General features: G+C 49.8%; 7 protein-coding genes across 7 annotated transcripts; 3 read left to right on the top strand and 4 right to left on the bottom strand.

The window, feature by feature from the left end:
* Positions 1 to 94: 94 nt before the first annotated feature.
* Positions 95 to 943, bottom strand: N7525_005530 (v-SNARE protein VTI1; the record flags this gene model as incomplete). The annotated part of the gene is made up of 3 exons (XM_002564685.1): positions 95 to 182; positions 256 to 662; positions 764 to 943. The coding sequence occupies 3 exons, from the start codon at positions 941 to 943 to the stop codon at positions 95 to 97; spliced, it is 675 nt and encodes a 224-aa protein (XP_002564731.1).
* Positions 944 to 1,477: 534 nt separating this feature from the next.
* Positions 1,478 to 3,058, bottom strand: rvb1 (RuvB family ATP-dependent DNA helicase pontin; the record flags this gene model as incomplete). The annotated part of the gene is made up of 4 exons (XM_002564684.2): positions 1,478 to 1,942; positions 2,006 to 2,553; positions 2,616 to 2,835; positions 2,915 to 3,058. 4 exons carry the CDS (start codon positions 3,056 to 3,058, stop codon positions 1,478 to 1,480), a joined length of 1,377 nt encoding a protein of 458 aa, XP_002564730.2.
* A 321-nt stretch (positions 3,059 to 3,379) lies between these two features.
* N7525_005532 (mitochondrial 54S ribosomal protein bL28m) lies at positions 3,380 to 4,030 on the top strand (the record flags this gene model as incomplete). The annotated part of the gene is made up of 1 exon (XM_002564683.1): positions 3,380 to 4,030. One exon carries the CDS (start codon positions 3,380 to 3,382, stop codon positions 4,028 to 4,030), a length of 651 nt encoding a protein of 216 aa, XP_002564729.1.
* A 312-nt stretch (positions 4,031 to 4,342) lies between these two features.
* Positions 4,343 to 7,031, bottom strand: N7525_005533 (fungal specific transcription factor domain-containing protein; the record flags this gene model as incomplete). The annotated part of the gene is made up of 8 exons (XM_061213434.1): positions 4,343 to 4,966; positions 5,013 to 5,462; positions 5,536 to 5,868; positions 5,919 to 5,981; positions 6,037 to 6,661; positions 6,740 to 6,759; positions 6,812 to 6,857; positions 6,976 to 7,031. The coding sequence occupies 8 exons, from the start codon at positions 7,029 to 7,031 to the stop codon at positions 4,343 to 4,345; spliced, it is 2,217 nt and encodes a 738-aa protein (XP_061070455.1).
* A 323-nt stretch (positions 7,032 to 7,354) lies between these two features.
* N7525_005534 (carbon-nitrogen hydrolase family protein) lies at positions 7,355 to 8,587 on the top strand (the record flags this gene model as incomplete). Its single annotated transcript, XM_002564681.1, has 3 exons — positions 7,355 to 7,831; positions 7,944 to 8,259; positions 8,328 to 8,587. The coding sequence occupies 3 exons, from the start codon at positions 7,355 to 7,357 to the stop codon at positions 8,585 to 8,587; spliced, it is 1,053 nt and encodes a 350-aa protein (XP_002564727.1).
* Positions 8,588 to 9,132: 545 nt separating this feature from the next.
* On the top strand, positions 9,133 to 10,245 carry N7525_005535 (putative alpha-1,6-mannosyltransferase subunit; the record flags this gene model as incomplete). Its single annotated transcript, XM_002564680.2, has 3 exons — positions 9,133 to 9,424; positions 9,501 to 9,934; positions 10,015 to 10,245. 3 exons carry the CDS (start codon positions 9,133 to 9,135, stop codon positions 10,243 to 10,245), a joined length of 957 nt encoding a protein of 318 aa, XP_002564726.2.
* Positions 10,246 to 10,672: 427 nt separating this feature from the next.
* N7525_005536 (trans-2-enoyl-CoA reductase (NADPH) TSC13) lies at positions 10,673 to 11,790 on the bottom strand (the record flags this gene model as incomplete). The annotated part of the gene is made up of 3 exons (XM_002564679.1): positions 10,673 to 11,355; positions 11,454 to 11,669; positions 11,751 to 11,790. 3 exons carry the CDS (start codon positions 11,788 to 11,790, stop codon positions 10,673 to 10,675), a joined length of 939 nt encoding a protein of 312 aa, XP_002564725.1.
* Between the last annotated feature and the right edge of the window lie 833 nt (positions 11,791 to 12,623).

Consider the following 12,623-nt stretch of genomic DNA (forward strand, 5'->3'; position numbering starts at 1 on the left):
AGGCAATAGCCTTGCTAGTGTAGACGTAAGAGCAGAAAATAAAGGACACGAAAGATAAGACCGAGTATACAAACGCCAGCGCGAAACCCAAACGCTAATGGAACTTGCTGTAAATGACAGCGAAAATCAAAAGAACCAGAACCGTAATGATAGCAATAGTGATCATCCGATTGGTAGCCATCCTAAATAGCACACGAGAGGTCAGCAACCACGTCTATATCTGGACCATAACCGGACGAAAAGGGGGGTCAGTACCTACGGGCCATGCCCCTCAAAGTCTTGATACTAGTATCAACATAACCCTCACTCTGCTGCAAGTTATTCCGAGCATTCGTGATCTGCTCCCTCTGCTCATATAGGGTGCCGAGCGTGCCGCGGGCAACATCCTCCGTCTCCAGCGCCATACGCTGACTCTGCTGCAGCCGCGCTGAGCTGCGCTCTAGCCGGTCCGTACCAGAAAGTAACTGCTGTCTTTGTTCCAAGTGCTCATCCTGCGGCTCGTCGGTGTACCGGTCGCCGAAGAGTGCTTGCCGGTCATCTGAGAGGGACTTTAGCTTGCGCTTGACCTCGTCGATGTCGGTTGAGTAGTTGCGGAAGCGGATATTGACTTTTGACCGGGTTGCTGAGGGGATGTTTTGCTTCTCCATGCGCATTTGGTCGAGCTAGATGGGGATTGATTGGGTTAGTTTTTCTTGTTCTTGCAGCTGTCCGTTGTTCTCGCATTGTGGCACATGAGAAAGCCTTAGGGGTTCGCTGGACTCACCAGTTCTGTCGCTTCTTCGAGGACTTGTGTTGCGTGGCTGATTGCTGATTTCCGTTGCTCGCCGCTTGCCTCGGCGATCTGGTCCAGCTTCTGGTTCAGATCGGCTTGCACCAGCTTCAACTCGTTCTCGTAGCTGGCGAACATCTCCGAGCCGGCGTCTGTGTCTAGTGGGTTTGACATGGTGATTGTATGATATGTGTACCGGCTTAAGGGAAGTGAAGATCTGCTGTCTGTAATGGTTGATGTGTTGATATAGGCTCCACTTTATCTGGGGCGGGTGACGCTGTTCAATAGTGCTGAGTGGCGGTTCGGTCAACGGCTCTTGTTAGGGTGGCTTCACTTTGCGATCGATGTGAACTGGCTTTCCCGAAGTACTAGGGAACACAAAGAGAAAACAGTTGTAATAACCAACGGTGCTAGGATTCGCAAACGTTGGAACAGGAACGAGTGACGGTGAGACACACGTGATTCATCTAAGCCTCGGGGTTGCATTTGCGACGGGCAGATGACATCTATACACTCTTTACACTCTTTACACTCTATTTTGGATCTACAACCATTTTATCTTCTGGAAGTTGCAATAATTTGGAAATAGAATTTAATACATAGCATTAGCGTAACACCAGGCCCACACAAAACGATTCGCCTTTTCAATAAACATCCAAGATACCCCTTTGGTATACAAGATCATGGAACTCTCTCACTCGTAGCCATTTATGACAGGAAATTCTTGCTATCTTGATCCACAATGATTGCGCTGCGCTTGGCATCCAGGAAGAGATCCTCGCACTCAGCAATATCGGCCTCCTCAATTGCGCCGGGGCGGCCATTGACACGCGAGAGAATGCTTGCGGGGGCCAACAGCTGCAGGGCATACCGCAAGCTGACCTTACTGCCATGCTCCGAGACCTTGTTCAAGGCAGGTTCTGCGATATTGAGACCTTCAATCTTGGCGCGCAACCGGATGATAGTCTTGATCTCCTCGGGAGAGTAGGGGTTGGTGGGGATGATAAGAAGGCGGGCAAGCAGATCAGGGGGGATACCATGTGCGGCGCTGATTTCGTGAGTACCGCGAATGACTGTGTGACCGCGGTTGGAGGCAAGGATGACAATCGGGGAGATGGTTGATTCAAGGGCACGGTTCAGATATGTGAAGCACTCAATGTCAAGCATGTGCACCTAGAGAAGAAGCGGGATTAGAGACATGATCCAATAATCTACAGGTTAGACTCCTCCACGTACCTCATCGATGAAGAGAACACCAGGGACCAACTCCGCGACACCCTGATCAATGTATCGGTTGACAACCTTGTTGATTTCCTGACGCAATTTGTCCGTGATTTCCGTCTTCTTGGGCTTCATCAGCTGACCCATCATACTCATCACGTCTTGTCCGCCTTGGGGTCGGGCATTGGCCATATCCAGGTCGTGAAGGGTCACATCCTGGACAATTTCCTTCTTCTTGTGAACCTCGCCCTTGGGGACAGGCACATACTCCTCAGCCTCGAGATCGAATTCGGTCGCATAGGCATCGGATCGCCCGACTCGCTTGCATGAGCCGGTGTTTGCTTCAATGTAGATAACGTCTCCGACTGTGACACGCTCCTTCTGGATGGCTTCGTAGATGCTGGGGTCCAGGCGCAGCTTCTTGGAGCCCTTAGCGGACTTCAACCCGATGATCAGATGGCTAATTGTGCGCCCGTATCCGCCCAGTGGGTTCTCAGCCTCCTCGGGGGTAAGCTCTGTAACCTCTCCCTCGTAAACTTCCTTTGTTTCGCGAACACGGAGGCCTGTCACAGGTTAGCTTGAATTTCCACCCTTGTTGGGCTTCTCCTAATGTCGCATTGCATACCAATAGCTCTCCGGAAGTTCTCCATCAATGCCTCGGTCTTCTTGACCTCTGCGGAATAGATTTCGCTGCCAACAATCGGGCAGAAAGGAACCTTGGTTCCCAGCTCCTGCGATACGGCAAGAGCTAGAGCAGTCTTTCCAGTACCAGGGCCACCAGCAAGAAGCACAGCCCGTCCAGCCATCTTCTTTGACTTAATCAAGTCCACCACGACACCGCATGCCTGCCCATGGTTTGAATCGTTAGTTATTCGTTACTGTGAACCAGATACCCTGGTGGATGCAGCATTGATATCCACTCACCTCACGGGCAGCTCCTTGTCCCACAAATCCATCCGCATTGTTCTCCGGAGTCCCATCAGAGCGCAAGCCTAGACCCCGAATGTGTGTATGCGCTGCGGTCCTGTTCTCGCGCGAGTTACCCTTTACTTCACTGATCTGGACCATGTTTGAGATAGGTGTGGCCGAGTAGAGCCACAGGTATTAACGAAAGATAAGACGATCAGTTGAGAAGAAGGGAGTAAAAATAAATCAAAGCTTCAAAGGAACAGCGTAGATAGAAAAGAAAGGAAACGCGATGGTTCTCTGTGAGATATGCTTCTGGCCGAAATTCGCGAGCAAGGGATCGTCGAATGAGAACGCCGACCCCAGGGCGGTGAGCTGCCCCAAATTCTTCCCTGTTGGACCTCTCCGCCCGTTGTCAATTAACGACCTTCCGACTCTTTGCATTCTCGACATTCTGCGAGGGTCCGATACCTGTCAAACACAATGGCAGGCCTACAAGCAAGGTCCGCAATGGCCGCCCCCTTCTCTTTGGCCTCGGCCTTCCGCAGTCTTTCCATCGCCACACCAAAGCGGTCCTTCTCAACGACGCCGGCAACGCAATCGGTTCCGAAACTACCGGAAACCGCTCCAGTCTACCCCTACGGACCATCACAGTGGTACAAGCAGGCTGACTCCGGCCTGTACGGAGGTGCTTCGATCCGGTTCGGCAACAAGATCTCCAAGGGACGCAACGAAGGCAAGACACGACGAAGCTGGAAGCCCAACGTACGCCGAAAGAAGATCGAGAGTAAGGCTTTGGGCGAGTCGGTGTATATCAAGGTCACTCGTCGCGCCTTGCGGTCAATCTACAAGGCCAAGGGCCTAGACAACTATTTGCTGTCTGATCGGCCAACGCGCCTCAAGGAGCTCGGTCCTTTCGGCTGGAACCTTCGACACCAGATTATGCAGACTCCGGCGATCAAGGAGAAATTTTCAAAGCAACGCAAGGCTTTCGGTGTCCCTGAACCCCCGTCATTGAGCGAATGGTTGAGGGACCACAAAATGGAAATCAGGGACAAAATCGAAAACCTGGACATTGATGCAATGACCAAGCCTCGCAAATCTCGGCAAGGCACCAAGTTGCCTACTCGGTAGAGCAGCTTGGGCGAACTTGAGTGCTGAGGGAATTGGCAGGCGCTTGTATCACTATCCTGAAGAGCGATGGACGGTTTTGTGTGCACCATGGGGTTTGTGCCATCTTTGTACGCTATCTCGACTCTCCTGGCGGAAATGATGGTCACGGCTTTCTAATTTGGGTGCGGTCTCTTTTTAAATTTGCATATTGGGTCTTCTGTGTATTATACTCCAATCTTACTTCATGTTCACTTATCAAGACGTTTCATCTGATCATTTTTATGCCATGTCTATCACAAGTAAGTATAAAGAGAGTATAGCACTCCACCGAAATCAGTATTCCCCCAAGCCAAAGAGGGGCGGAAACATGAGCATGTCGTCGTCAACGCCATAGGCACCGCCATAGGCACCGCCAATTCCGTTTTCAAGTGGAGGAAAGGCCTGGGCATCCACTCCAGCCATCGATTCAGGATGAGCTGGTTCACGGAAAAACGGACACTCTTCGGAGCACGCGTGACCACCTAAACTCCCAAGCATAGTTTGGTCATCCGATGCCCGCAGTTGGTGGTGGGATTCCTCATTTAGGCTCGGGAAATCTTCCGTGATCATCTCGCGTATCATGCGCAGGACACCCCGATGCATGATGATCGATGTGAGCAAAGGCATCTGGGATTGAATGTAGGAAGCAGACTCCGCCGATATGCGCCTCGGTGGCGGGTCTTCCTCTGTCATTCCGTAGAGTGGAACTTCTTTGGCTAGAACATCGAAGACATCACGCAAAGGTTCAGCCTGAACCCATCGCTCGGCCAGGATGGCCAGTGCAGTTGAGCACGCGCGTAATGCGTCCGGGACTTCTCGTGATCGGTAGGCGACGGTTTGATATTGAGGTGGAGTCGCCCAGAAGCAGTATAGAAGGGTGATACCTACGGCGACTTGGCTCAAGAGCTGATCACCAGACTGAGTCAGTTGATGGGGAAAAGAATAGAGGGATACCAGCACATACCCCAGGCCATAATTGTGCTGTCTGTCGGTCCTTCTGGAAAGTCCTAAATGTCATAGCAATCTGAACACAGGCTGGGACTGACCGGTCACCAAAGCCATTGCAGACGTTTGCTTTGGTTGGTTGGTGTAACAGGAGGATCGTGTAGTTGTAAGCCATGCCAACCCATCGATCGCTCGTGTAGCTTTTGGAGGCGACATCGCTCAATAGCCGTAATTGAGACCTCCAGGAGTCCAATTCACCCAACATGTGTTCTCGCCATATCATTGAGGCGTCGATTTCTTTGAAATCAGACCGCATCATGGTGCTGATGATCCGGGATTGTATACGTCTGCACCGGAATAGGTGAAGAGCTGGTGAGACATGTGTTTTCTGCGATGGTGTTTCTATTCGAATGCGGCTATCCTCTGACCCTTGGTGGTGAAGGTCCGCGTCTCCGACGTTTGAAAAAAGCTACCATTGTCAGTGTGTTCAATGTTATTTTCAGGTACAGATCCTGAGGTCAGGTTATTGGGAAATGACTTACCTCCACGCTAATGTGTTCATCGTTTATATTGTTGGGGATGTGGTAAATCCAACTGACAAATCGATCTAAAGCATAAGCAGACCAAAACACTCGACGGCGGGTTTGGACCTCTAAGGAAAACGCGGGATTCGGCACCTGCGGCTCGCTCTCCGCTAAATGAAGTTGGGCCATGACACAGTATCTCATCATTGCAGAGACAATTGTGACAATCATCTGTGAGGATGGAGAGTGAAGTGCATGCAGAGTCAGGAGGAGATATGCCTGTGCATGTAGGACAGAATCGGGTTGTGCGAAAACATGGGCAAGATATTGCATGGCACTGTTATACAAGGACTAAGTTGTTAGATTTCCTTCGTAGCCTTGGATATTTGATATGCACTTACTTGAGAAGTAGCAATGTCTTCGACAGAGACACGAGGTGTTAGAAGTAGGGCAACAGCATGCACCTACAATGTATCGAAGGTTAATATAAATTCGAATTAATGAGTATTTTATCCATACCATAATCACAAAATAGTCCTTCCATAGAGACTGCTGATGTCTGGCCCTGTCCATCTGCGAACGAGACTTCCAAGATTCATACCAGCCAAGAAAAGTAGCCAGATGAAGAAAGGGATATCGTGGGTTAACTCGTTCCAAATATATTTGAACCAAACGATCAGATGTCTCATTTGAAAACAGTGGGACACGATCCGCTTGTGATACTTGTTTTGTGAATTGAGAGAAAATGGTGGCAATTGGACCTTCAGACTGTGTTTGGAGAAATCCGGAGGTCTCAGTGCCTGTGAGAGTAGCTAGTATACCAATCAACAAGCTGGAATGTCCACATTGGCCATGAGTATCCGGTAGGCCCTCCACCACATGGGGGAAAGGTAAATCTAATGATGCGCCTGTGGCTGAAGATCGTAGAGTGGCAGTATCCGATGACGCCCCGGCACGAGGCATACTGTGAGGGTATGGTGACCTTGACGCAAGAGAAGCCTGAGAAACATGGTCCGTTTCATTGCCCCTTTGATATGGAGATTCCTGCGTAGGTGCTTGCTGGCTGGCAGAGAGATTCTCTGACCTCTTATCTGGAATTTGTGACTCGAGGTTCACAATTCTTTCTTCAAGAGCTCGGGTGTATCTATAAAGGCAGTTAGCAGGACACCTGTGGCATGGTTGACTCGACCTACTCGGTACTGACACGAGCCTTTCGGCTCACCGGCTCACTTGAGATACATTCTATATACAATCAGATGAGATTGTCTTGTTGTTTGGGTCATTATATACTTACCCGTATTTGCTGCTGTGCAATTATCACACGGCCTGCTTCCCGTACACTGGCTTTGGTTAGTCTGTCTGCGGTTCAAGGCTGTAATCCAGTACTCTCACCTTTTGTTTCCGTAATCGACACCGTCGGCAAGCCAATGCTTTTTGCCTCTTCCTAGATGGTGCTACTTTGTTTCTTTCCATTCGGACTCGGCATCTAGCGGCTCAGTAGGTTCATCGGACATCTTAGTCCGATGACGGTTCCTTTTCGGCTCCATCTATCCACGTGACTGGACATTTGCCAAAGGACGGAGGCTGAAAGACTTGATTATTTGATCGTTGGCTTCATTTTAGTATGTTTATAGAGATAGCAGACTGATTAGATTCAAGGTTAAGTTCAAACTATTGGTGAAATTGCAGTGCAAGCTCATCGGCATGCCAAGGTCCGGCGGACATTACAGCCTCCGAAAAGAGTCCGAATTGACTCAGAAGCTGAGAGGGGTAACTATTTATTCTGACTCTTTTCAAACTTTGCTCTTCAAATATTTCACTACAGGAGTACCCTATAATGCCCCAGAAAATCACCGTTGCTGTGGCGCAAGCCCGCACTCTGTCTACACTTGAGTTGACCCTCGCGTCTCTCAAGCAGACCACCCAGCATGCAGCTTCAAAGGGTGTACACCTTCTGCTTTTCCCAGAAGCTTATCTAGGCGGGTATCCTCGCACTTGTGATTTTGGAACTGCTGTTGGCGCCCGTGCCCCCCATGGCCGGGATCAATTTCTTGAATACTTCCGTGCTGCCGTTGACCTCGGCGATACGCCTGCTGGAGCAGGAGATGACTGGGTGGAGCGTAAGCTGCCCGTGGCTCAAGGTCGAGACCACCGTGGTGACGGGACAAGAGAGTTCCTCGAGCGGGTGTCCCGCGAGACGGGTGTCTTTATTGCAACTGGGTTGATTGAAAAGGCCGGGGGGAGCTTGTACTGCTCCGCGCTGTATGTCGATCCATTGCGGGGTGTTCTGGGGAAAAGACGAAAGGTTATGCCAGTAAGTACATGGCCATTGATTTTTGCTACCAATCGTAATCGATTTGACTTGCTGTCGAATGCAGCGGGATTGGAAGATACAGACTAATGCTGACCTGGAATTGTTGAAAAAGACTGGCTCTGAACGTCTTGTATGGGCTCAGGGCTCTCCTTCTACCCTGAAAGCTATCACTACGGAGCTCAATGGAGTGAAGCTTACTATTGCCGCCGCTATCTGTTGGGAAAGCTTTATGCCTTTGCTTCGTCAAAGTCTTTATTCGCAGAATGTGAACATCTACCTCGCACCAACAGCCGACGGCCGCGACACTTGGTTGCCTCTCATGCGTACTGTTGGCTTTGAAGGCCGCACTTTCGTGCTTACCTGCAATCAGTGCGTGCGCTACAATGAACTGCCGTCCTGGATCACCGAGCAAGGTAAAACTACTGAAGGTACGTGGTTGTCTGGGTTATCCCAAGTTTGTTCTACTTAGTTCTTCGAATGACTCATGATCTCTTAGAAGCTCCAGACCGCTATATATCACGTGGTGGCTCCTGCATTGTCGGACCGATGGGGGAAGTCGTGGCTGAACCTATCTGGGAAGTCTCCACTGACGATGCAGCTGATGGCTCTAGCATCGAAAGTGGGCTTGTGATTTCTGAGATTGACTTGGAGGATTGCGAGCGAGGTCGACTTGACATGGATGTTGCCGGAAGTTATTCCAGGGATGCATTCCGGTTGACGGTTGACGGCTTGGACTTGAACCCTCCTCCGTTCTAGGGAGCCAATTAACCCTCATAAGGCTGAGAGGTCTTTTGAATATGTACAGAAGAGTCAGCAAGATACTAGTATATGTATCATCTTTAGGACATATATTTCTATTTAGCATACCTAAGCATTAGTATTTGAAAATAAAAATAAGAAAGGGCCAAAGGAGGTAGTTGTGTTCAGATGTATTCATAGTACTAGTAGACAGGGCGGATCTATATATATCAGCCCTCTCGTTTTCTTTGATAACTCTTGCCTAATGAAATCTATTTGAGCTAATCGGTACCTAGGTAAGTAATAGATATGTTATCTCTGGTTATTTGCAATGTCCTAATTATAAATTCCCAACTGGATGCGGGACCCTGAAGGGGAGTTGGAATGCGGCGAGAAGGTGGACCGCATTCGGACGCCACATGTCTCGGGATCTTCGCACCCGCGTCGATCTTCAAGTCTCTTTCTTCGATACCCTTGGACTTTGCCATCTTTCTTACTATGATTTGATTGAAACAGAAGCACTGTCCTTATTGCATAAAACATAGGGACAAACACACGCCTTCATGCAGTTCGCGCTACCTCCGCGGCGGAGCCCGCATCCTCTACCTCTCTCCCGTTCCTCTCGAATGCCATCCTATCGCAGGAAACAATTAAAGTCGGTCGCTGTCCTTGCATTCGCAGTATTATCCATTATTTATCTCCTCCACTACCTCTACTCCTCATCTTCTACGTCCGTTGTTGCTCCGGCGAGTACTTCTGGTGTGGTAATCATCACACTGCTAGACCGTCAACGGTACAGCGAGAACTATCTCAAAAAGATCGTCGCAAACCGGGAGGATTATGCCAAGCGTCATGGTAATAACCCCTCTATGAAGCAGTGCGGAAGAGCTTCCGTCGTAATGAACTCGATCTAACCCTCACATGGGAACAGGCTATACCAACTTTTTCGCAAGCGTGTCGGATTACGACGAAGTCGTTGGCGATGCCCCGATGAGCTGGGCCGTCGCACCGGCCACCCGTCATGCCATGGCTACACATCCTCGCTCGGCGTATTTCTTCTATCTCGCCCCTAATGCTCTGATCATGAATCCTACTAAATCACTCAAGTCTCACATTCTGGAGAAGGGCCGCCTTGAAGACTTAATGTTGAAGGATGTGCCCGTTGTCCCGCCAGATAGTATCATCAAGACGTTTGCGCACCAACAGGAAGCGGACGTCGACCTTATCATCACCCAAGACAGCGAAGATTTAAACCCGGGGGGCTTTATCTTGAAGAATGGAGAGTTTGCCCGTTTCTTCCTGGACGTTTGGTTTGACCCGCTTTACCGCAACTACAACTTTGCTAAGGCGGAGACCCATGGACTGGTAAGACAAGTCTTTTACAATATTGCTCTATCTTTATAGATAGAGCTTCTGAGCCTTGGTCCTAACCGAATTTCTGCTAGGATCACATCATGCAGTGGCACCCAACTGTCCTTGCTCGAACCGCCTTAGTCCCTCAGCGCATTCTAAGCTCATATAGCAGTGACTCTCCGGGTGCTTCTTTGGATGGCACGTACAAGGATGGTGACCTCGTTATCCAATTCCATGGATGCGATGATGCAGAGGGCCGGGACTGTGCCCGCGAACTAGAGCCATACTATAAGCAATGGGAGAAGAAGACACAGAGCGATTAAATGTTTTCTGAAGTGGCTTGCATCTAGGAGTCCACTGTTTCTACGGGGAGTCGGCGTTTTGCTTGGGATTTTCCACCTGTTCACAGATACAATGTTCTAGGGGTGGTCGGCGTGTGGTCGTGGAGACCTCAACATATGGCATATTTTTGCTTTCAATTGGTATGCATAGCTGCAAAAGGAACACGGTAATCATTCACTTTTATTATGTCTAATACCAATATAATACATCGCCTCATGATATCAGTTTAGCGAATACCGCTTATCATAACAACTAGGGTTGATCGATAAGCTGCTTGGACCTGTTTCGAGCCGACAAGCAAGGCATATCGGTTTTCTTCCTCTTCTCCACTCACTCAATCATTTAGCCCATCGCCATAGCATATGGGTTCGCCAATACCAGCCTAGACTTCACCACTCCGGTAACTTCTTAGGCAAGGCCAGGGAAGATGACAGCGCGCTTCTTCTTATACTTGTCACCAAACTCCTTGCGGTAGCGTTTCTCCTTCTTCCAAGCCCAGCTCCACATCTGCAACCCACCAACAAGAATGAACAACAGCACACTCCAGTTCAACTGGCTGACGAGGAAAACACCCAACCAAGCCAGGATCTCAAAGAAGTAGTTGGGGCAGGTAACGACGGTGAAACCGAATCCAGACGGAATGCCTCGCTCGGTGGTACCAGGGCGGCGGAGATTACGCAGAATGTAGTGCGCATTCAGGTTCGCCAGCTCACCGAAGACAAACAGCGCCAGTCCGGCATACACAAGAGTCTGACTGGGGTTACTCGAGGCGGCAGCCGCGTCTGGGTGGAATACCCAGTAGGCGATATTGAAACCGGCCAGAATCCAGTAGTGGGCGCTGTTCTTGAAGATGTTGCGGGCAGGCATGGTGGCGCTGCTGAAACGGTGCACAAAGATTGTCTCGAACTCGCGCTTCAGGAAGTGCACGCTCAGCAGCGCGCAGACTAGGAGCTGGAGGTCTGAGGGGGAGGGGAGGGGCTTATCGTAGGTGAAGTACAGGAAGGGTCGGAGTGGGAAGAGGAAGAGCGCGGGGATCAGGAGTGGGCCGAGGTATTCGATGATGAAGACGGTACGCCAGGCAATTTGGGGTCCTGTTGGGTTGAAGAAGTATATGTTAGATTTTGTTGGGAATAGTGCGCTGATAGGGGTTGGAGTTGCATTGTCCATGATATGGGGTATAGCCACGCACCGAGATCCTTGACGTAGATCACGCTTGAATTGCGCATGCCAGTGTCCTCGATTGTCGTGTTGATCGAGTTCGGGACTACGCTGTGATCGCTACCCTTGGTGATTCTCATCCGGTGGGTTGAGCAACCGGATGCTGCGGAGAGTGCAGTATGCAATTCTTCACTGGAGGCATTGAGAGGGATCTCAATTTCCTTGGGAAGCTTCCGGATGGGTTTGCCTGCTTTTAGATTAGCAATGCTTTTCTTTGCTCCCTGGTCTTACTGAGAGCTTTAGGTAAACAAGAGCTATGAATGCATACCCCTTGGCTGAACGACGAGCGTGATTTTATCAGCCGCCATGATGATAAATTAGCTCCAGCAGATATGATGCTTAAACGATGGAGCTTTATTTAGGACCACTAAGAGAACTTGAAATCGCGACTTGGCTGAAAAACAGGGCTGCCTGAGGTCGGGCCTCGGTTGGCATCACGTGTTGACACCTGAGGCCAAAGTCCCAACGCCTAGTTAGTATTTCAATTTTCTGGTGAGCGCTCACCCATGCCTTTCCTGAGATGGCCTCCCAAGGCAACCTGCCTTGGCAGCTTACTGAGAACCGGGGGTTCGTAAGAAGTACTACAATCAGTGCGCCTTGGCGAGGCTATGCCTGTTGCCCCGGATGACGTTTGTCTTCTTCACTGGAAAGTGGACTGGCCCGCCAATGGCACATTCCGTTAACTGCAGTATATCCTCATGGACCATATTAAATGCTATAATTTACTGGGACAACAAAGGTTATATATTTACTCCGTCGTCTCCCAAGTCATCTGGGCTGTCAGCTGAAACGACCCGTCCTCGGGAGCTAACGAGGCCCAAATATGCACGATAGCGGGGCAGAAAAGTTGTTAGGCAGTGTCGGGTTGTGTGGGAGCTGAGAAAAACAAGCTACTGTACCCGTCAAAATGGTAACGTCAAATCAGAATCAAATTATATCGCCCCGGGGGTCTCAGCTCCCATTTACATGGTTAGTTTGGCCGAACAGTATCGCCAATCAACCAAAACAAACCCCTCCAAGTCCATCGGTATTACTCCGTACTCTGTACTATCTCTCGAAAACATTATCTTGCAGATCGTTGGATCCATTCAGCCGCTGTCATTTCTCCAATCATAGTGTGCCATTTGACCACATCTTGCGA

This window comes from Penicillium rubens, assembly GCF_028828025.1.
Source record: "Penicillium rubens strain IBT 27055 chromosome Unknown utg000002l_segment0_segment0, whole genome shotgun sequence".
NCBI lineage: Eukaryota > Fungi > Ascomycota > Eurotiomycetes > Eurotiales > Aspergillaceae > Penicillium > Penicillium rubens.